Here is a 23,480-nt window from a genome sequence, read left to right as displayed (position 1 = left end):
TCCAGGAACAAAACAAAACATCACGAATTGACAGCTACACTAAAGCTTTATTACTGACTGACAGCTGCTCTATATAAGAGTAATATCACTAAGGTGAGTAATGCTTACCTTCCTCTAACATCTAAAATGATTTGTGTTTCAGAAAATATTATATAACGTTACTACTATAAAACATTAGTCGTGTTATCTATTTACCTATTAACTTGTTGTATTGCTGTAGCCTTCGATCAGTATGCTGATCCGCTGTTAAAAACTGGTTTTCTGAGTCCGATGTTTACCAGTGTTAGGGCTTAATATTAGTTTCACGACCAGGGTGCCCCAGAGTCCTGTGGATATAAAGGGATGTTTCTGTGGAGATGGAGGCTGTGAGACCCAAAAAACCAAAGTCCAAATCCAGTGGAAAGTCACAGGTGATGTAACCTATCACTCTTTGTGTCAAAATAAAATGACTCTTTTTTTTTACAAATGTGCGCATCAAGTTCTAAAAGATGTCGTACTTCATTAACAGGTCAAAAAGGAAAGACAGTCTGAAAGTGTTAGAAAACCCTCTGGACCTTCCACAGAACAGACTGAGCCACTTGAGATCACTGATGAATTCACAGATGTTCACCTCAGTCTTTCTTATGTGCCTTCTACCTCTAATCCAAACCCACCTGCCACTCACCCCTTACTAGACCATAAAGACAAAGCTGAAAAGGAACAAAACAAAGATCTCTTGTGTAACACAAATACAATTTTGGAGAAACCCCCTTGCAATGTTGAATCAGAGCTTACATCATCTCAAGTCACGTCACCTCAAGCGGATCAAACTTTGGTATCTACTCAACACCACCTAAATGATCCAAAACCTCTTAGTGCTGGACTTGAGCCATTTCATGTCTCTTCTATATATCCCTCCATCCCTGCCTTCTCTGAACCTCAACTGCTCGAGGGACTTCTAGATTATTCCCTTTTGCCACTAGCTACTGAGGCATCAGAACAGAGACTGATAGCTCCAGCTGTTCTCCCTCTAGCTAACCAGGAGTCCTCCCCACCCAGCCTGGTTCCTGTGAAGCTCGCTGACGTGGAAAGGCCCAAGGAGAGGCTTTACCCAGAGCTTCCAAGGTCATGCCAGAGTGAAAGGCCCTATACTAGCGAGCAGCTTCGGACATGGGAACCGGGTTCCTGGCTGGATAATGTGCAGCTCCATGAAGCTGAGTTCCAGAGTCTAGCTCACCAAGAAGGACATGAGCTGTACGAGCTGCTTCTGAGCTACTGGAGGTGCCGTAAGCACCTGACTCAGGCCCAAACTGAACTGCAGGCTGCGAACTCGGACTGCAAGAATGTGCAGAACCGGATGTGGACCTTCAAGGATGAAAGGCTGTCGTTACAGGTGAGATATTTTTTGTATGTATTGTAGTGACAAAGTTAGTATAAGGGAGAGAAGACTGAATATGTGCATGTAACGTGGCAAGTGTAGCAATGTTCTCTAAAACAAACATATTTCCTACATAGAAAATAGCTGCCTGTAGACAATATGAATTGATCCTAAAAATGTATAGCTCTCTTGTGTCTTTCACAAACACATGCCCATCAATGTTTCCCTTCCAGGGTTTGTGCGCAGACCAGGTTAAGGTGTTTGGCTACCACTGTTACCAGCAGGTGACGCTGAACGAGGCAGCAATAGTTGACCTGAAACATCTGTTTGCCGCGAAAGCGGAAATCCTCCATCAGACGGTGGCCCTTCACTTGTACACCTCCATCCTGTCCCATCTGCAAGTGGAGTCTTATCTCTACCACTTGCTCAGCAGCAACCCCACCACCAAAAGTGTGGCTGTACAAGATACAAGCCCAGGCAAGTCCACACTGATAAGTCTCGACTGTACGGTATTTTCACGTGGTTAGACTACTTTGACTTGTGGTGGAGCTGAGTACTTTGATTCAGTTGTTTTGGACTATATGGAATGGTTTAACAAATGATACTGTAATGACTTATACTATAGAATACAATAAAAGTAAATACAATTCAATTGAATAACTTGACATTACATTAAATCTAATATTATTTAATTCTAATGTATTTTATTACAATTAAAGTGTTAAATATCAAATTTTGTAGATATTACATATGATTTCTCTTAATATTATACAGCAATTATCATATTATTATTTTCAATGCCCTATTGAATAACAACAAAGTGTTTTGCTGGCTGTAAATGTGAATATCCCGCATCCTTTCTATTGATCTTCTTGTTTTGCATTGACGTTCTTAGTGGGTTCAAAGTCTCAGCCCTCCTCTTTGCAACGACTGAAAGAGAGCATCAGTGTCCTGTTCATCTTCACCAGGAGGGTTCTAGATGACTGCCAGTTTCAGGCTGACATCCATCTCTGGCTGCAGAGGCTGGTAAAGAGCCCCAAACACAACCTCATGAGATTCCATTATTATTATTATAAATTATTATTATCATCACTATATCATCAAAACATAAATATGACATTTGTTAGCTATGTACTAATTCATCTAATGCAAGCTTGAAATAGGAATACTCTTGATTTACATTTTACTTTGTTTATTGTTTATTTGTTTATATCTGTTTACATGCAATGAAGCATGTTACCTCTAGGAGATATAATAAAGCGACACGGATTAAGCTTTCACTGTTATGCTGATGATACGCAACTTTATATTTCCTCGAAGCCTCATGAAACACAGCAATCATCGAATAGTGGAATGCATAGTCGATATAAAAAAGTGGATGAGTAGCAATTTTTTATTACTGAACTCGGACAAAACTGAAGTGTTACTTATCGGACCGAAAACCGCCCTACGTAACAACCAAGAATACTGCTTAACTATTGATGTATCTTCCATAAAACCCTCATCTTCAGCTAAGAATCTTGGCTTTATATTCGATAGTACTCTGTCATTTGAGAACCAGGTCGCCTACACCTGTAAAATTGCGTTTTTCCATCTTAAAAATATATCTAAACTACGTCATATGCTGTCACAATCAGATACAGAGAAGCTTATACATGGCTTTATGACATCAAGACTAGATTACTGTAATGCACTATTAGGTGGTTGCCCTGCAGGCCTATTACAAAAACTCCAACTGGTCCAAAATGCGGCAGCTCGAGTTCTTACGCGTACAAAAAAGTATGAGCATATTAGCCCGGTTCTGTCAACCTTGCACTGGTTACCTATAAAGCATCGCATAAACTTTAAAATCTTGCTTATTACCTATAAAGCCTTGCATGGTTTAGCTCCTCACTACTTGAGAGAACTTCTTACGTATTATAGTCCATCACGTGCACTACGCTCTCAGGCGTCAGGTCAGTTGGTAATACCTAGAATTTCAAAATCAAGTGCAGGCGGCAGATCCTTTTCCTATCTAGCGCCTTAACTTTGGAACAGTCTTCCCCGCACTGTCCGGGAGGCAGACACACTCTGTCAGTTTAAATCTAGACTAAAGACGCATCTTTTTAATCTTGCATACACTACACTATCATAATATATATATTTCAAAGATCTAGGCTGCACTAGTTAGATCAACCGCAACCAGGGACACTTCCAATAACAACTGATGCATTTGTTGCATCAAAGAGTGCAGGACAGTACTCTCAGCCAGTCTTGTCTCATTGTTCCAAGGTTACTAGAGCGGGCAGGATGCAGTCCAAGGTTACCGGAGCGGGCAGGGCGCAATCCATTCCTAGACCTGACAAATGCAGGACGAAGGACGTGGCGACTCTACAAAACTTCAGTCGCTATTCGATTATTAATGATAATTTAAAATCTAACTATCTAACTATTTTGCCTTGTTGTGCGCACACTGTCGAGCTTGTGCAGAGGCAGCAGTTTTTGCCAGAGGGGAACTGGAATCCCCTGGTTAGGCCTGGTCTCCCTCTGAGGGTTTTTTCTCCTCCAATGGAGTTTTGGGTTCCTCGCCACCGTTTGCATACTGTTTTGCACTGTTTGCCTGGCCGGGGGGGCTGCTAGAATTTGATAGTCTTATTTAATTAACACTGCATATAGGAATTTATTTTGTGTCTGATATTTGACCTGTGTTTTGACTTCCATAACCTTTTATGTTTTACTTATAGTCAATGTTTTCTTGTACAGCTGCTTTGTAACGATGAAAATTGTAAAAAGCGCTATATAAATAAAGCTGACTTGACTTGAAGCCTAAAAGCTTTTCTACATGCAGGTGTCTGTTCTGCTTCGGGTTGGTTCTGCAGGAGATCATTTGTTCATTCTAAACCACCAGCTCTGCTGCCCGGCAGGATTGGGGAAATGGGCGGTGCCATTCCTACAGGTACTGAAACAAAGCTTTAATGCATTTTGCTGTGTAATACGGTGGTTTTCACACCAATATGTAACAAATGAAGGTATGTTTAAAATCACAGTCTTCTTTTTGTCCTTTTTCTACAGATTAAAGTATTGGATAACCCGTCTGGAGTGTATCATTTCATGCAGGCTCTGGCTATTCTTATGTCTCCAGTGAGGTAAAAATACTGCACTGGGAATTGAACTCTAATTTCATTGCATTTCGTCTGTTCTTATATCTTTTGTTATTTTCATCCTCACTCTTATATAACCTTAGTCGGAACATATTTGAACAAGAGTTTTTAGTGTCATGATCATTTATTGGACCAAGTCAAATACGTTGACCAGTCATTGAATGGCTAGTACTACGGTATGTATGCAAACAAACATACATATATTTTGTTGATTGTTGTGTGTGGCCATGCAGGCACCGTGCAGACTTTTTGGGACACATGAATCCCAGTGACACAAAGGGCAACAGCAGTCTTTCAGGACCTGCATCTGGTAACTGGACTCTGGTGGATGAAGGTGGAGAGGAAGTGAGTATCCATCATGTATCCCTTAAGAAACAAAAATACATGGGAATATGTTGAATAATATGTTGCATTATTAAATAATACACTAAATAATTAACCCCATGTTACAAACAGAATCCTGGGTTATCTGTTTCACGTTTCACACGGCTTATAATTGACCAGGGTTAAGAGATATACCTGGATATTCATAACTTGACGTTGCACACTGTACATCACTAAACTATGGGTTAATATTCTTTGCATATTTGCGTGTCAACAGTCATGATTGGATAAATACTGCAGCGTCAAACTGACTGAATAAAAATAGTGCGTGGCCACTTTAAAAAACCTTGTTTTTCCGCATGACGCCTCGCAAATCCTTTTTGGCGGTTTTAAGCCTGATAAGACGTTACTTACTCAAATGAATAAAAAACGTAACGGATTGTTCACACAGCGCACAGAGTTTCTGTGACTGTGCACACCTTGTGAAATGAGGCCGCTGTTCAGTTTTTGATTGGGTGTCCGTTGCTAAGTGTCTGGTCTTATCATTCTACACCCGCTTCGTTTCACACTGCACATGTTCGGCACTGCAATGCAGGGTTAACCCTGCAAAGGCGGTGCTAACCCCGCTTCAAAACCAGGGTTAAAAGCAAGGTTTGTATTTTTTTATTTATGAAAAGGGGCAATTCCTCATGTATGTACTAATATAATATAGGCCTATACATGTAGGTAAATATATTTTCTTTGCATAAAGAAACCATCAGTTTATTGTCAGAACACTGATTGTGTTAAGAAAACTATATACGGTATAACAATGTGTGGTTTTATAGATCATTTTTGAATCATTGTACAACTAATCATTGGTCTACAGTCCACAGCTGTGCATTTTGCAGTTGAGTTTGGAAGCTTTTTATCATTAATTAATTGTACTGGTTTACCGTGTTAAATTCCCAGCCCTATATTTTAAACAACATACATTTTTCAACCTATGACAGACCAGATATTTCGTTACATCGTTTATGTCACCACCCCGACCCCTGTGTGATGATAACTACTGTAACACTTTCTGAATTCACTCAGGATGAAGATCCAGAAACAAGCTGGATGCTGCTGTCTGAGGACGATCTGGTTTCTCTGTTCTCACAGTTTCCTTTCGATGAACTCTTCAAACACTTACTGGGGATTTGCTCTAAAGGTGAGGCTCATCATTCCCTATAGATGACTTCTGTTCTGAAACGTATTCACATATTTCATACTAGTCATTATTAGATTTATTTTAATTCTCTTGCTGTTATATATTTCACCTGAAATAGACTAATAATGATCTTTTTACACTTTTGAATCCTTGGTAAACAAAGTGTGTAAAGTTGACATTTCAAATGTTATTCTTGCCCATAGGCAACTATCAGCCTCAAGCCACAACCAGTCAAAAGATGATGAAGATATTTGCTTTTGCATCTTCTCTTATCGAGTTGCTCGCTGTCGGACTGCAGACCTACAACAGAGCGCGTTATCGCCAATTTGTAAAGAGGATTGGCCACATGATACGGTCAGCTGAACCACAATTTAAGAAACATCTTAAATAGACAAACTAAGTACATTTGATATTAATATATACTGTTTAAATAAAGTAAAGGAGGTCTGTGTTATTAATGTTCCTCTAGTGTTACCGGATAGCATTGCAAAAGGTTTTCAAAGCAAGTTTTCTAAACACTTGCTTGTCTCTTATTGGTCAGAAAAATTATATAGTCCTTCCTCAAACTCGCATTACTAGTTAAGGCTAAACTAAAGATCAGTGTTTTGATATCTTGAGTATTTTAAGTCTTTTACTGAAAGTTTGATCTTTCAATGATTCTAGCATGACGCTGTGTTATGTGAGTGACCATTGGGCACAGTACATCAGCCTTACAGGTGTGAGCAGGACCACAATGCAGGAACAGTCCTTTTCGATGGAGAAGCTGCAGGTGGAGTTTGATCATCTTTTCCTGAGAGCAGTGCTACATGTGCTTAAAGCCAAGAGGTACATGATTTATGTTTAATCAATAAAGTTTTTTTGTTCACAATCTGTTTGATGTTGTGTTGAAACATTAAACTATCTAGCTGTAAGCACACAAGCTTCACAATTAGCCTCTTTCTCATGTGGGAGAATAAGAGATGTGGTCTGCATCTTGCCCTCATCCTGTTCCCAAATGATGACTTTTGTCTAAATACTGTAACGTTTGGTGATACTTTATTTTACAGTACAGTATGTGCACTTACAGTGTATACAAAATTAACAGCCCTCTAACATTGCCTTTCGGTTTGCATTCACAACTAAACTGACTAAAACATAACCTCACCTGTATTTCTTAAGTTAGTAACTCTTTATTTATTCACAGACTGGGTATATGGCTGTTCATGTCTGAGATGCCATATGGCACCTTGTCTAGTTCCATGCTGTGGAAGATCTTCTATATCATGCAGTGTGCAGAGACGGAAGGTCTGGAGAGGCTCAGCTGTAGCTTAAGTGCTGATAACTGTATCCAGGGGCTCAAGGGTGAGACGCCCAGCACATCTATGCTAAAACGCACACAAGACAATAGTTTGGAGTGTTTTGTTCAGAGCCTGAGCATAAACGTGAGGCTCTGTCCAATTAGTCCAGTAACGTCTCCAATAGCAAGGTCAACAGGTCTGAAAATGCCCAAACAGATAATACAGTGTATTTTCTTGTGTTTCCAGATTCAAGCCACCAAGAGAAATTTGAGAACTGGCTGTCTGAGATCAACAGCTCAGATGGAATCTGCCTGTTGACTACATTTGCACACATGGCTCAGCCCAGACGCACAGATGTGGACCCAGAGTTCATCAGGACCATAGTGCTAGAGATATACGAGGTGATCTTACTCCATCATCTGTTTGCATGAGTTAAATATAGCTCATGTACTGAAATCATTATGCTTTTGTCTTTGTCATTATTTCATTCTAAAGAGTCAAAGCAATACAGATCAAAAGAGATATCTTTAAAGTTTTTTATAAAATATTAAATGGAAAGTTCAACCAATAAAAAGTTTGTTACTACTTTTTTTTATTGTCCCAGATATGCTTGTTTAAGAGTTGTATAATTGTCTAAAGGGTTTTAGGGTTTTACTAAGGCATTTTGATTTAAAGCGGTCATGTGACAAGGCTAAAACGAATATTATTGTTTGTTTTAGATGAAATGCAATGTGTATAGACAATTTATGGTTTTTCCACATAACGTGCATTTTTGTATCTCCTCTTGTTTGTATCTACTGACGTAGATATGTGGGGGTGTGGTTATGCAAGGTGCTTCAGGCAGGTCGGGCTGGGCATTCGCTTTTAGATAGAATGCATCTTTTGTTTTGCAATTTTACATGTCAAATACATGCATGGCAACTTATAAGACACCGAAAACATAGGAAAAACACGTATTCGCGCCATATGACCCCTTCAATTCTTCATCTCAAAGTGCTTTCAGCCCATATGCCATTAACCTGTGATTATTTCCTCCAGATATCTTACGTTAGTATTGCCACTCGAGAAATCTTCTCCAAAGTAGGGCGGGAGTTGCTGGCTGTTATAGCGACAGCCCACCCTCACATCATATCTGTGTTGTTGGACAGACTGAGAGAGACCATAGATAAAGTGGGCATGGTGAGTGATGCACAGCGGCTCTCCAATCCACCAAAATCAAAAGAACTGTTGACTAAAAAATGATTGTCATTATTCACGACTGTCATTAAACATTTATGAGGAGCAACATTTGTGCTTGTAACGCTCAGAAATTGATGGGAAGGAAGGATAAGCGTTTCCTTAGTTGCTTCGATTTTTTTATAATGTGTAATTAAAAATAATTTTGATTACTTTTGAATATGAATAATATTGACTATTGAAATGTTTGTGTGTTCTTCAGGTTTCATTGTACCTGTTTAAGGAGTTGCCTCTGCACATGTGGACACCAGCTGAAGCTGAAGTCGGGTTAATCCGTGACTGGCTGTTGAACTTCAGTCTCACTGCAGTGGAGAACAGACTCGCCTGCATCATCCTGGAGGGCCTCAACTGGGGATTTCAGCCTGTCAGTGTGAATTATTAATATTGACACTTCACTTCTCATCATAGCCTTAAAGGGATAGTTCAGTCAAAAATAATAAGTTGGTCATCATTTTTAACCCTCCTGTCCTTAACCTGTATATGACTTTCCTTTGAGAAATGTTAGTGGCTTTGTGTCCGAAACATAGAAGTCAATGGGGGACCTTTGGTGTTCTGCAGAAGAAAGCAAGTCATGTTTGGGTGAACTATCCCTTTAACTTGAATCTAATACACAAATAAAAAAAAGTTGTGAATAGTACATTTTGATATTTTGTGAAGAGTTCTTGATAAGCTCTCTTTTTTGAGTGTTTGACAGGGTAAAAAGTAAAACGTTCTCTTTCACCCACAGAATGGCAGCCTTGTACTACCAGCTCCTTTGCACAGTGAAACTGCCTTGTTGGTCATTGAAGCGTATCAAAAATACCTCACAGACAAACCATATGCCGGGATCCTATCAGAAGGCATTAAACAGGTCTGACTTCTATTTAGTTTGATCTTCATTGATCCGTATAAGTGATCCCTGGAATTCACACCAATGAGCTTCAAAATGAATCATTCACTCACCCTCTTGTCATATCGAACCTGAATGACTTTCTACTTTTTTGGGTGAAGTACATAACAATGTCAGTTATTGCGACTATTTAACTTACATTTGCTGTATCATAACTCTGCGCAGGTGTCTTACCTGGCTAATGTGGTGCGACTGGGCCAGACTCCAGAATCCTCCTTTAACCAGTGGGCCTGGGATCTGGTTTTAAGCCTGAAGCTTCATGCCAATGAAAGAAGTCCTCAGGATGCCTGGTGCCCACTGCCCTCCTCCAGTATCCCCAGCGTGCCTGAGATCACAGATTCTCCCACCATGCACCCTGTGTTCAAAGCTGTCAAAGCAGACATCCCTATTGGCTGCTTTCTGGCTATTGAGATGACCACCATTGGACACAGGTTCAAGACATTCCGTTTCTTTGTTGTGCAATTTACACTACAGTTCAAATGCTTTTGGTTGCTTACGTATTTTTTTATAAATTGTATAATTGAAATTTTTGTTAAACTTTTTACCCACATTTAAGAATGATACTAAGCTTATTAAATCTTAAATGGGAAATATGTCCAAAGTAATTTGAAATTATATTTGAGCATTCTTAAAGTAGCCTGCATTTGCCTAGAATTTGTAACAATTGCAACATTACCAGTAACAACAAAATAAAGATCCATATCTATTGACCTTCAACTTTGATGTTTCATCTTTGACAGTTTGGAGAAATTCTGCAGTGATGGGATATCTCTGCTAAGGACTCTGGTCCAGTCTCGACATCTCAAAGCTGCAGTGCACATACTGGAAAATATTCTGCCTCTGGTCTACCACTGCCAGTTCTACCTGCTCAAAAACGAACTGTAAGGATCATTTTGTCTTTCTGTTGTGGAATATTTTTTACACTCGCAAATGAGCTTGCATTGTGCTTTCAAAGTGATGCACTTTCTTCTATGTAAAAGACCTGTGGATCTAGTGTTACTACATTGAGTATTTTCTTGTGTTAGCTATTGATAAGTGCTACAAACTTATTTACCACGAAATATAGTGCTGAAATTAAACTTTAGCTATCCTGAGCCACTTACCTAGGCAGGATAAACACTATGACCATTTACATAACATTGCATTTAGCAGATGGTTTTGTCAAAATCAACTAACAAGAATAAGGAAAACAATGAAGTAATACATCATAGGAAGGCAATGGTACGAGAAATGCTAAATCAACCATGTTAGACCTGGTTGTTAATAGAGAGTTTTCTTAAAAGAACAACAACAGGCAACTTCCTGTCAAGTGTTCACTGAAAAATTTACATTAAAAAAGGGCTTTACTGCCATGATATCAAATGTGTTGTGGCTTCTCTGACTGTATGTCTTTTTCTGATATTGTTCAGGTTTCTCAGCTGTATTCAGCTTTTCTTACAGCTGGATAGTGGGACTCAGGGTGTGACCCAGCAGGTCACACAGAAGGTGACCCAGCATCTTATGGGCACCTCTACATGTGAGATCATCAAATTCCTGAATAGTGTGATCCAGGTTAGATCATGAGAGTTTCTATACTTGTTTAGCTTACATCTTTTCGAATGGATTTTAAAGCTGCAATGTTTAACTTTGGTTAAAAATAACACCAGTTAATGAGCAAATACATAGATAGAGCTGTCGGGCACAGTTTCGGAAGCTACTGTATGACAATTTGACCAACATAAAAAGTATTTTAAATTATACTGTGGTGAGGAAGGCGGGACGAGAGCCGTGAGCCGGTCAAGTTAGTGATAGTTGGAATCAGCTGTGCGCGCACCGGTCTCGTATCACAGAGGAGATTGGGAGCATAAGAGGATGACATCCAGAATATCAGTGAGAGAGGACCAGGCCTGGTTGTTTTGGTTATGGTTTGTTGGTGTTGCCAGCAGTTGCCCGTGAGGGGTCTATTTACATTTTTATTTATTAATTAAAAGTCTTTTTTGTTCGCCGGTTCCCGCCTCCTTCCTTTTCTTTTATTGAACGTGTTACAGTGGTGCCTTGCGATGGCCCTGAGCGCTAGACTTCGCGGCCGGTGGTGGCTCCTCTAGTAGGGAGACAGTAGCGGCTCCCCGTCCCCTGGTCCTCCCCCTTGGGCAGACGGACGCAAGCTCCGGCCTCTGGCAGGCGGTGGCCCCTCCCGGCTTTTCCGCCCGCTGTTCCTCCCCCTCGGGCGGATCGACTCAGGCTCTTCCGCCCCAAGCTCGTCCCCTCTTGGGCCGACAGGACAGGCTCCGGCCTCGTCTGGACGGTGGCGAACGTCCCTCGTCCGTGCTGCCTGAACTCCTCGGCACCAGGATGCCCCTCGACAGCATGTCCCTCCTTTCTCCCGGGTTTCGACACCACTGTAACAAAGGTTAATAAAAGGGAAGGAAGGAGGCGGGAACCGGCAAACACTTAACGTACTTTCATTAAATAAAATAAACAATAATAAAGAAGTAAAAGACCGGCAGCCACCTCACTTTAGACTGCCGGCCATAAAACATAAACACAAACTTAACACATGTCCGGGCCCGGTCCTCTCTTGTCAACAGTCCTGCCGGTCGTCCTCTTAAACTCCCAATCCACTCCGTGAGATATGTGGGACCGGTGCACGCACAGCTGATTCCAACATTTAGCGAAAAGTTATGCTTTAAATGTCTTGTGTTTTTTTTTGTTATTTTATATTCTTTTTTATTTTAACAAACAAAGAAAAACATCATAATGCAAATTTTCCTTTAGGCCCATATTTTGGAAAGTTCAAGACCTGGGCGTGTTGGTGTGGTAGCTGTTCTTGAGTTCTGGCTTCAGGTTTTGACCGAGCAGAACCTCTGGCATCGCGACAGAGCTGTGCTGTACCTTCTTGACCATCTGTGCCGTGCTGCATTTCTTCACCAACAAGAGGAATGTCTCCAGAAACTCCTCTATCAACAGCACAAGGTCAGTCACTAGCTAGTGTACAATCAGCCATCTCCAAACCAATCATGGTGTATTCAAAACATGTCATTCTGAAAATCTGTTTTCTATTAGAGTGCCTTAGGTGACCATGGAGACAAAGGTTTGCTCTCTTCTTTTATGGGCTGGATAGTAGCAGGAAATGTCACGCCATCTTTCATTGAAGGCAAAGCTGTAACAGGGGAGGTATGTACATTATTCTGTAAAGTGTACAGAGTGCATAAGAAACACTTATTTCTTATCTTACTCATTGTGCCTCTCCACATCATTTTGTTTGCTTTTAGGTTTGGTTTGCTTGGTTGGTGTTAAACATGGAGTCTATGTTTGAGGAAGACTCTCAGCTGCGGCGCTGCGTGGAACATGAGCTTCTCTCCAACTCTACCTGCACACCAGATCAGGCTCTGAAGGTACTGTACATATCCATTCAGCTCTCATCTATTTTCAGGTACATTTCTCAAGAAGAGATCAAGAGAAATTTTTGAGGCGATTTTGCTGTCAAATGTATTTACATGTAACATTCGTTCATCAGAAAGCCCAGGTACGTCTCAAGCTTCAGGTGGTCCCCTCCCTGCAGAGGCTGATGATCTACCGATGGGCTCAACAAGCTCTCGCTACACCTGCAGATCACCCCCTCATACCTTTGGTGTGGCAGAAATTCCTCCAACTTTATCTCCGTCAACCTGGACCTGAGTTTGGGTACGCTGAGTCATCTTTTCCTTTGTGTGAACGGTTACTTAACTGTCAATCGGTGCATGCTTGTTATGCACAATGATACACTGCTTCGAGTCATATCACTCCAGGGTGTACTTGCAAAATGCCAGTTTATTTTAAATGGCACCGTGGTGTACTCGATTCCCATTGGCCAGTTGTAGCATTTGAATAATTTCAAATCAAAATATAATTCATTTTTATTTATTCAATAAGTAGCTGTGGTAAGTGTGATGTACATCATTAATGTGGAATTTTGAACTACAAGAAGGATGTTTTAATGTCTGTGATTTTGGTTCTCTTTTCTTGGTCACTACCAGGCTGGAGGTGAAAGATTGTATTGGCAGGCGTTATTTTCAGAATGCAGCTCACCTGTCTCTGTTGAAGAGCCTCAGACAGCGGCTGGTTGAGGTTTCTGATTTCCATCACGCTGCTAGCAAAGCTCTGAAGGTGCCGTGCTTTACTGGTGAATCCAGCGATGGTCTGCTGTCTCCAGGGACGGGCGTCACCCAGTTCATGACCTCTCCTGATCTGCACACAGAGCTTGTGCGGTAATCTCCAAAGTTTTATTTTCTCAACATACGCTTTACTGTCAGAAGATCCAAAATTACAGTTACATATTGCTCCATTCTGTCTACTGTTTGATTTACATTAACGTTTCATTTGCTTTTATTTAAAAATAAAAACCAGAATGTCTTTCTTATATCAAACTTTCGTTGTTTAGGCTCTTTAATGTGTTCGCTTTGTGGTTGGACGATGAAAACCTTCAGAAACAGGAAATGTACCTGCCCACCCTGCCAAAGCAGTATGACACCCATCGCCTTGCCAAAATCATGCAGCGTCAGCAGGTGAATGTTCATTATTCTAGCAGAGCATATTTATTCTTATATTTATATATTATATTTACATTATTATATTGATTCTCACATAAAATGTTTTGATAAAAACATGCATCAGTTATTTTTTCACATTTGTAGGTTAAGGTTGTACACAAGCAGTGTTAAATAAGCCTTTTTACTTCATTTTTAATGATCTGCTGAGTTAAGCTGCTTTCAATTTCTAAATCATTTTATGAACCAAATATTGAATATTTTAAAATAAGAAATATGCACTGGTCTGTAGGAGGTGTGGATAGAGCATGTTGACATTGAGCGAGTCCAACATGAGCTGCAGGAAGTCCTCAATCTGTGGTCAAAGGTCAAGAATGAACCCACTCCTTCCCAGAATACCAACTCTTCCATTTTCACTGACTTCATCAACCCTTTGGCAGGTACTGATCTATAAATATACTGTATATTGAATTTTTTAAAGTGCTGATCATCTGGAAATGTGATTTGGCTTTAGCGATGTAACTTTCATTTGTTTTATGCCTATTTAGTTTAAACCCACATTACTTAGAGCCTTGGGCAAGCAGCTTTTTTGTCAAAATGATTGAATTAGTTATTTTTTTGTGTAATACAAAGGTTTCAGTGGTATATACGTGTATTTTGATATTGTCCATCACTATTACAAATGTTTAAGACAATATTTAGAGATCCGGTTAAGATCATTATTATTTGTCTCAATTTACTGTATGGATCAATGTAATGTTTGCAGCGAGAGAGCGTATTCTCACCAACCTGAGAAAGCATGATGCCCCCCAGGGTGCGCTGTTGCTTGTCCCACTAAAAGCCCCAGTGCCTGACATTCCCACTGAAAGTCTGTCTGATGAGAAAATCACCACAGCTTTAATTCAGGAAGACCTCGCGAAGCTCCAGCACCAAGCAAAGTAAGAGTCAATACATGAGCACTTACACTTCTGACATCACTATATGGATCGATGGATGCTCCGCAGCAGATTCAGCCCATAAGTGCACTTCTTAAATTCATATTCATTCCAGTTGTTTGATATCAACGTGTCGATATAATGGCAGGTACTTTTGGAATGAAATAACACAGAATGTATGAATGATGCTGTAATCTTTTTAGGTTGGCAACAGTGCGTGAGACACAGCAAGTCGCTCTGGACAATGAACTTTTGGAGGTGTTACCTCAGCTCTACATAAATCGAGAGGACCAGCTCTCAATGGAGTTAGAATGTCGTGGTAAAGGAGGTCAGGCCTGCCAGGGTCCCGCTCACATCACTGTCAAGGTAAATGCATGCACTTGTGTGTATCCACACACACACTGTGACAATTTAAAGTAAACGTTTTGATCGCCCCCTGGTGGCTATCTGCAGTATAGGTCATAAACCTGAGCCTCCCCATGTGTAAGAATGGGGACATGAGCATTTTGGCTTTAATTTTGTCAGTTTTGCATGTTATTTCAGTTAAATTGTACCATCCTGTCATGCTGGTGTATGTTCAAATGTCCATTCTTCTAACAAGTCGGTTTTAGTTATAAAATGCTATAAAAATTGGATGTGATGCCATAATTTGTGTTTTTGGGATTGAGGCTGTGGGAATATGGGTGGCATCTCTGCTCCATGATCATATTTATTCTCTTTCAAATAATTTCCTGTCACCTATTGTCTAGTTCTAGTTTCATGAGCTCTTTTTCTGTCTTTGTGTCTTGCAGTACTCAAGAATGCACAGACTGGATCCAGTGGAGAATCAGATCCAGTGTCTGAAGAATGATATTAAACAGCTGCAGGCTGATGGAGTCAAACCTCCTCCTCAGAGTCTGGCTGAGGCAGCCGTTCACACAGAGAACTTCATCACGTCAGTACACACTCAACTCTTTTATATACATTCTACATTTTAGTCACCAAATGTAAGCCACATGTTGTGTGTTCTTGTTTAGAGCCTTGGTTAATGCTTTTAAACTAAATCCATCACCTGGTATACTGAAGGTGGGCATCGCTGCTTTCTATCAGATTGTGTCGTTTGTGTGTGAGGACACACAGAGACATCCACCAACTCGGCAGTTCTTTACTTCCTGTATTGAGATCCTGGGTCAGGTATTGGTTTTAAGAGATTATAAATTAATTTGTGGAAAGAAAAATCTACATTTTCAGGATGAATTTGTGGCTTTGTGTATCCAACGCAAAGACTTACTTTTTTCATAAAAAAATGTAGACCTGAACTAAATGTGTGACTGTAGGTCTTCATCCGGGACGTCCAGTCAGAAAGTAAGCACATGTTGAAGACCATCCTAATCAACAGACACCTGTGTAACCTGCTGTCACCCTACTTCACCCCTAACGCCTCTCCGGCAGAGCTGGTCTCTCTCTATGAGGAAGTGGTCAATACTCTCCATAGTGACAGCGGTGATGTCATCTTCATGCTCTTCACAAAGGTAAGTCCGCTTCATTGAATAATCAGTATCAGAAGAGCTTTATTGCCAAATAATTGTCTTTAGTGTTGGAAGCTTCTAGTACAGACATTCAACACAATGACAATACAAATATAATAAGATTGCTGTAAATGATCATCTGACAGGTTGCATTTGAAAGTGGTACAGTATATGGGATGCCTTACAATCATTCTAAAAGTGATAGTTCACCTAAAAATAAGATTTCTGTCAACATTTGCTCACCCTATTCTCATTTCAAACCTTTATGAATTTGTTTCTTCCGCACAACACAAAAGAAGATATTTTGAAGAATCTTGTTACCTGGCTCCCATTCACTTGCATTGGTTTTGTTTCTATACAATAGAAGTTAATGGGGCCAGTGTTGACCAAAATATCTTCTTTTCGTAAGAAAGAAGGTCATAGAATTTTAAATGACAAGAGGGAGAGTTAATGATGACATTTTTGGGTGAACTATCACTTTAACCTGTTGTTACTGCATTTGAATTTATATTTAAATAATTGTTTACACCATTTTGCAAGATGTAAGCAACCCGGTCCACAAGCCAGTTTCTTGTTTCAGTTTTTTTCCCGCACAAATAATCAAGTCTTAAAGATGTTTGTTTATCATTTTCATTCACTTCTAAATGTTCCGTGAGTTGTATTTTGTTGTCACATGTGTTAAAAAGCTGAAACAGGAAGTGCCAGAATTGTTAACTTCTTGCAAAATGGTCTTGTACATCACAATATACAGTTTTGAAGTTATTAGAAAATGTTAAAAGCATTGCCAATGCAGTTATATACCCTATATTACATTACGTCATCTATCCTGTGTTTATAGTTTGATGTTACGCAATGGCTGTCAGGGTCTCAGCCGGCGTTCTCTGAGCGCAGCCGGCTGATGGCAATCATCCATCAGGCTCTTTGTACCTGTGGACTTGAACCTGAGGCAGAAGTCCTCTTGCCCTTCAACATCTTCTGCAAACACTGGACTGAACTCCTTCTTTATCAATTTCCAGACCACTACAGTGACTTTTTGCGTTTACTTATGCAAAGTAAATGTCTCCTTTTCTCTCTTTTGGATAAATTCTTCAACTTTATTAGCAACAGTATGACATGATGTGTTATTGTCAGCTTCTTAGCTATCCTTGTTTTTAATGTTATTATTACATATAATTCACAATAAATTAATATAAATACAAAAAAGTGCATATTACAAAAGAATTTAATGCATTTTGTGCTTTTCCACAGGCTCCTCTGAACAGCTTCTCAGTCCAGACTGTTGGAGGGCTTCACTAAAAGTGTTGGGCTGCTCTTCTCATCTTAAGGGAAAGGCGGCCAAAACCCGTCCCATCCTCCTCTCCCCTCAACAGGTAATACACTCTTTGTTTATTTCACCTGCATCATTACCATGCATAGAGACAGCATTACAATTGAACATCATTCTAGGTGGATGAGACAATTGAGTGGCTCTCAAAGTACTTCCTGAAGCTTCGACTGTCCAATGGAGACTTTAGAAGCTTCGGTCTCCTGTCAAAATGGGCGCCGTACATTGAGGAAGTCAAAGGCTTCTGGGAAAATCTCATCAGTTATGTCATTGATCTGGAATTGAATAACTGCAGCAAAGAATCAGTAGGAAGTCCAAGGCTGGTGAAAGGTACAAATAGGTTAAAAAAAATCGCAGATCTGTGACTGTTTGTGTGTACACAACTTTTAATATATAAACTTTGTCCTGCACATAGTTCTCGAGAACCTGCACGCAAAAATGGCCAAACTTTTCCAACCATGGATTCTGGTTCTTAACACTGACAACACAAGGTATGTTCTCTTTTTATTTGGTTTTGAGTACGAGATGAAGAGCAACATTCTCATATTAAGCCTGTCTGGTGTGTGTCACAGTCACCCTCGATGTTCTCCGTGGCTTGAATCTGATGCCACAGCTGCGGCCAGCTTAGTGAGCTTATATGCACACTTGACAGAGACTTTACATGAGAAATCCAAAGGTAAACATACTGCTAGTACTAGACGATACTCAAGTTATGATTCCTTTAGCTATTCTTTGCTGAAAGTACAACCACAATGTTCATCAGTAATAATTGTTTATTGTTTTTTCTTTTTGCTGCAGATCGTTTGCTGCCAGGACAAAGAGGAGTTCTGTGGCTTCATCTCATGCATTACTGTGAGACATGCACCTCTCCAAAGATGCCAGAGTACCTGTTGTACACCTACCACACCGAGTACAGCCGTCTGCCTTGGAAGGACCTCCATCCAGATCAAACATTAATGAACCAGTTTTTCAATGTGAGAAACCTTTAAACATACGTAAATTGTTTGAATTCTGCTATGTCTCTTGTGTATTGCATGGGATGTGAATTGAATCAGTAAATAGTTAAATGTATGGTGAATTTGAACAAATTAAAGTATTTCTTTCGTGTCATGCTGTTCAGGTGGAGAGGGGAAGTCCAAAGAGCTGTTTCCTGTTTATGGGAGAGCTGCTGTGTGAGGTGAACTGGGTCAGTGCATTGAGTGATGCTCTCAGCCCCCATCCCAGCCCCTCCGCTCAGACCATGGTAGTCTCCCTCCTCTATCTGATGGTGTTTCTGGCAAAAGAGGATCTTCCCCTCTACAAACCTGTGAGTGGTCAGTGATCTACGACACGTCTTCAAGACAACCTATAGATAATAATCTCTTGTGTTTCATCTCTCTGCAGGAGTCTTCTGTCTTACATCTACTCAGCCAGTCAGTTTCTCTGCCCTGGCACTTAGTGGATTTTCCTGCTTATCAAAACGTCACACGCTACGTTAGCACACATTACCCAGCATCCCTTGTTCTCAGTCGTGACACTTCTTCACAACAAGTCATCCGATTGCTTAGAATGGCTGCTGGATTTGAAATGACCTCACAGCCCTTACATCACAAGGTTGGCTGAACATTTTGTTTTGGTATAAGACTTTTCAAAACATTTCAAATAATAAATGGTGAACGTTTGAAACGCATCTGCTATGTGTGATGTCACTCTTAGGACATGACTTTAAAGTGCCAAGCCTTCCTTCATCTCATGGTGCAGTTCCTGACCTCTCTGGATCAGAATGGGAACATCAGTCTGGCATCTTTAGAGACTGAAATGGAGACATTACTCGAGTACATTGTCCTTTTCAACCCTCCTGGTGAGAAAGCGAGTTCATTACTATTTACGATTAAAAAGCTACAGTACAGAAGTTATCAGTAAATAACATCTGAATGTGTTTTATCACTCATTCAGAGACAGACCCCCAGCAGCGGCACATGGCCACGTGCAGTCTGTTTGCGGAACTTCTGACTCTACTGAATGAAGCTGGTATCTCTACAGCAGAGGGACTCGGGACTAAACTGCACTCTTGGGTGGAAAAGCGAGCTCGGGGTCCTTTGGTTCTCCCGCTGCTCACGGCTGCGTGTAGATGCCTGGCCTCAGTGCGTCATATGGCACGCACCACAGAGGCCTGTATTCTGTCCTACTTCGCTGATGGTAATAATAGTGCAATACAGGTCATGATTGGCGTAACCATTTGAAATGTCCAGATTAGGAAAACATTATATTAATGCATATGGACTTTATCCAAAATATAACCAAAATATAAGTGCATTCAAGCATATCGTCATGTGCTTTCCCTGTAAATCAAACCCATGGTCTTTGTGTTGCTAGCATCATGCTCAACTAGTATCCTAATATCTTACGTCTCTTCTCTCAGGTGGATGTACTGATCAATATTCTGGTTGGGGACCTATCCTGGTGTCTCTGCAGGTTCCTGAGCTAACTGTTGTGGACTTCATCCAGGAAAGCTTGAATCTGGGCAGTTACCTCACTTTGTACATCTACATCCTCCAGAGGCTGAACTTAGAGCAAACTCTCCTCAATGAGAAGAAGACCGTAGTGCTGCTGAACACGTGGATCAACCAGGGCTTCCCTGGGTAACAGGCTGCAATATTCCTTTCAAAGTTGTTTTATGCATAAACACATAATCACACTTACTTATAGTATTTAGTTATTTTACATGTTGAAGGACTCACAGAAGGAAATCTCCTAGAAATATTACGAGAAATCAATCGTTTTTTCACATCCTGAATGTGTTGTCTGCTTCTACAGTGGTCCGGCAGATGAGGCAAAGCTGTTCTTGTGGTGGCATAAGGTCTTGGAGCTTCTTCAGATCCAAGTGGATCAAGAGGACACTTGTGAGCTTGACACTTTGATTATCACCTTAATGGAATTGCAGAACCGTCTGGCCCAGCTTGGTGAGGAAAGACTGAACTCAGGTATCCTCGGTGCCATCGGCCTGGGGAAGAAATCTCCACTTTCTAGCAGGTGAGAGAGGTTTCTTAAAAACTACAAATTTGGCTTGATGTCCAGTTTAAGAGAACTAATAAATCAGAAGTATGGCAGTCATCAAGGCACATGAAAGGATTGTGTGTCTCACATTGTTCAAACTTCGCTCCAGGTTCCGGGTTGTTGCACGCAGCATGTCAGCATTTCTCCTGGTGCAGGTGCCCTCAGAAACTCAGCTGCGTCTTCATCCAGTCACAGAGCTGCAGCTTTCATCTAAAGCCCAACAGGTAAGAACTTGGTTTAGTTACCACGTTTTTAAAAATATCTTCTTTTATTTTCTTTGGAAGAAAGTCAGGCTTGGAATGTAAATGATGAAAGAATTATCACGAGGAAAAGATTTCTTTTGAATCTTCTAAAAATAGATGAATCAGTTGTGTAATTATCTTGTTTCTGGCTTTAGCTGTACGTATGATATTTGTGTATTATATCAAATACTGACTCTCTCTGTCCTCAGGCTTTAACTATGTTGGAGGCCATGCCCAGTAATAAACAGTATTCAGAGCTGCAGGAAGCTGTGAGTCAAGCCTGCCAGTTCATCAGGTACCCTGGTCACTGCCTGCGTGACAGCAACAACTTACTAACCCTTCTGGTAAACACGCTCTACACTGACCTTCATTACCTGGACATCATCCGTTAGCTGGAAACTAACAGCGAGGTCAGTGAAAGGGACAGGCACCGTGAAACCCACCAAAGATGGCCGCTCTTTTGGTCGGAAATCAATCCAGTGATGTGTCAATCAATCTGCCGGAATCTGGTAACAGGCCGAAACTTAGACAGAGGACAGAATGTTTGAAGATTGTAAAATCATCTTATATGATAATGCAGCAGTCAATCCAGAGCAGAACATAAGATTAAAGAAAGGTTTTGTTGCAATCTCATTTTCTGTCTTTCCATATCAAATCCACGTTATTTTTGTCCCACTTTTTTCTCTTTCAAAAGTCAAAGGAATCCCCCAAAAACAGGCTTTTACAGCAGACAATAACACACTAGCAAACATGTCTACAGAATTTACAGTGTCATTATTTTGTAATGCTCACTGCAGTCATTTACATCCTTTTGCAGTGGTAATGATGTTCACAAACACGCAAAGTGCCATAGTCGTTCCTGTCAGTCAGTCAGTACTCTATCATGTCAAGATAAGCGGTTAGATTCAGTTAACAGCCTATCAGGCACAAATCGAGCATCTTTCTGCAGTGGGCCGGGGATTTTTGTAATGCGTGTATGAGGATGCATTATGGGGGAATTGTGGTGATGTTTCTATTGCATGCTGGTGAATTTACAATAATAATATATTTCATAATCGATTTCACGCGAAATCGATTATCTTTCTCACTTCATCATGCAGATGGAATATGATGGGTACATTTTTATTTTAATTGGCCAAATAGTGGTTGCTGCTACAGCATGTGATGTGCCTTTTAAATGCATTTCATTTTTAAAGTTAATTTTTGTTATGCTTATCAATACAAATCAAAAGACCTCCATGGAAAGCATAGACATTTCTGACATTACACATTTACCCTTTTAAATGTTTTCTGTTTCTCCATTGTAACAGATTGAATTTGGATGAGCATGATAACTGCTGTATGAGTAAAATTACTTTAGAATTCATTTAAATTCTAAAATTAAAATTTCTTTGTATTAAGATGTTCTTTTGGCATATTTGATTACTTTAACTGGCTTAATAAATCAAGCCTTCAGGCCCTTTTTGCGTGCTTTTATAATTCAGAATATAAGTCAAAGTCTTTTTCACACCAGTGCACTTTATTGGTTTTCATAATACTTACCTTCCCCAATAAATATGTTTTCAATAATGATACAAAATGGAAAATGTCAGCTAGATATACACAGTCTCATTGTTAATGTCATGCTTCTAGGCTTATTGACCGTCATTTGTAGAAAACTGATTGTAAAATCAAGTACAATGTTAAACTTTTGGTATTTTTTGTATAAATGAATACTGGACAGTCTATTATTGTATAGAACTTGCCTTAAGATCTCTTTTCAGTGTGTATGTGTGTGTTTCTCTTGTGCCATGATTGCTCTTCAAAACACACATTTATGTGTCATGTCCTTGGATAAGTAAATGATTACAAAGATCAACAAATCTTAAAACCAGAAGATTTGTGAGTGTGTGTGTGTGTGTCTTAAGCGTTCAGATACTTTTGTGGCCACTGTTGAATCTAAAAGAATAACAGGTGAGTGAATGTTGAAGGGTTTTTAGATGTGACCAAACAATATACCACATCCCAGGCTTCGGTGGTTGTCATGGAAATCTCATCCTCTGTAATCGACGCTACAGCAGGAATGTTATCCGGATACCCAGACAGCAGATGGGAGACTGAGAGGTGGTATTTAAGTGTTTCTTTATATGTTAGGCTGTTTTTATGTTCTGTCACGTCACAGTCAGAAAGACATACTGGAGGATCTGTGATCCTTTAACGCCCAATAGTTATACTGCAGATGAATTGAGTTGTTTAAAAACCAATAAAGACTATGTTACCCAGTGAAGTGGTATAAATAACCTGTATAAATGTCTTTGTTCTGCTAAACACAAAGGGAGATATTTGGAAGATTGTCAGTAACCAATAAGATCTCACTCTCGTTGCATTTTCCCTATGGCTGTAAACAAAGAATGAGATCTGTTAAGTTACATTCTATCAAATATCATCCTTTATACAGTGTAAATTGCTTTAGATTAAATAATCTGATAAATACAGATTTGTATTTTCCTTTTGACTAGTAAAAACAGAACAGAAT

General features: G+C 40.1%; 1 protein-coding gene across 2 annotated transcripts; it reads left to right on the top strand.

Annotated features, from left to right (window-relative positions):
• Window positions 1–6: 6 nt before the first annotated feature.
• Window positions 7–23,238, top strand: epg5 (ectopic P-granules autophagy protein 5 homolog (C. elegans)). 2 transcript variants are annotated; one of them, XM_079473209.1, is made up of 45 exons: window positions 7–93; window positions 313–410; window positions 509–1,372; window positions 1,591–1,834; window positions 2,253–2,383; window positions 4,185–4,292; window positions 4,409–4,482; window positions 4,731–4,842; window positions 5,899–6,013; window positions 6,217–6,367; window positions 6,677–6,838; window positions 7,197–7,354; window positions 7,537–7,691; window positions 8,329–8,469; window positions 8,729–8,890; window positions 9,254–9,376; window positions 9,581–9,846; window positions 10,156–10,296; window positions 10,825–10,966; window positions 12,170–12,367; window positions 12,458–12,568; window positions 12,667–12,789; window positions 12,912–13,078; window positions 13,411–13,641; window positions 13,815–13,938; window positions 14,213–14,360; window positions 14,687–14,858; window positions 15,059–15,221; window positions 15,647–15,789; window positions 15,872–16,028; window positions 16,172–16,366; window positions 17,202–17,415; window positions 17,612–17,733; window positions 17,810–18,017; window positions 18,103–18,178; window positions 18,260–18,363; window positions 18,486–18,661; window positions 18,808–18,993; window positions 19,071–19,280; window positions 19,383–19,527; window positions 19,623–19,865; window positions 20,089–20,308; window positions 20,484–20,699; window positions 20,833–20,947; window positions 21,175–23,238. In XM_079473209.1, the coding sequence occupies exons 2-45, from the start codon at window positions 357–359 to the stop codon at window positions 21,355–21,357; spliced, it is 7,653 nt and encodes a 2,550-aa protein (XP_079329335.1). In that variant the 5' UTR covers window positions 7–93; window positions 313–356; the 3' UTR covers window positions 21,358–23,238. The 2 variants fall into 2 exon arrangements, with proteins under 2 accessions (XP_079329335.1, XP_079329336.1); XM_079473210.1 differs by having other exon boundaries at window positions 15–93; window positions 301–410.
• Window positions 23,239–23,480: the final 242 nt, after the last annotated feature.

Source organism: Barbatula barbatula, assembly GCF_947034865.1.
Source record: "Barbatula barbatula genome assembly, chromosome: 2".
NCBI classification, from domain to species: Eukaryota; Metazoa; Chordata; class Actinopteri; order Cypriniformes; family Nemacheilidae; genus Barbatula; species Barbatula barbatula.
Note: the sequence above shows the minus strand (reverse complement) of the source record. Positions and strands in the feature narration are given on the sequence as shown.

Excerpts from the sequence above, each read along its gene's own strand:
- epg5 (XM_079473209.1), top strand. The coding sequence starts at position 357 with ATGGAGGCTGTGAGACCCAAAAAACCAAAGTCCAAATCCAGTGGAAAG. Across the intron at positions 411-508 it reads AATCCAGTGGAAAGTCACAG|GTCAAAAAGGAAAGACAGTC; the intron begins GTGATGTAACCT and ends CTTCATTAACAG. Across the intron at positions 19,281-19,382 it reads CACAGCCCTTACATCACAAG|GACATGACTTTAAAGTGCCA; the intron begins GTTGGCTGAACA and ends TGTCACTCTTAG.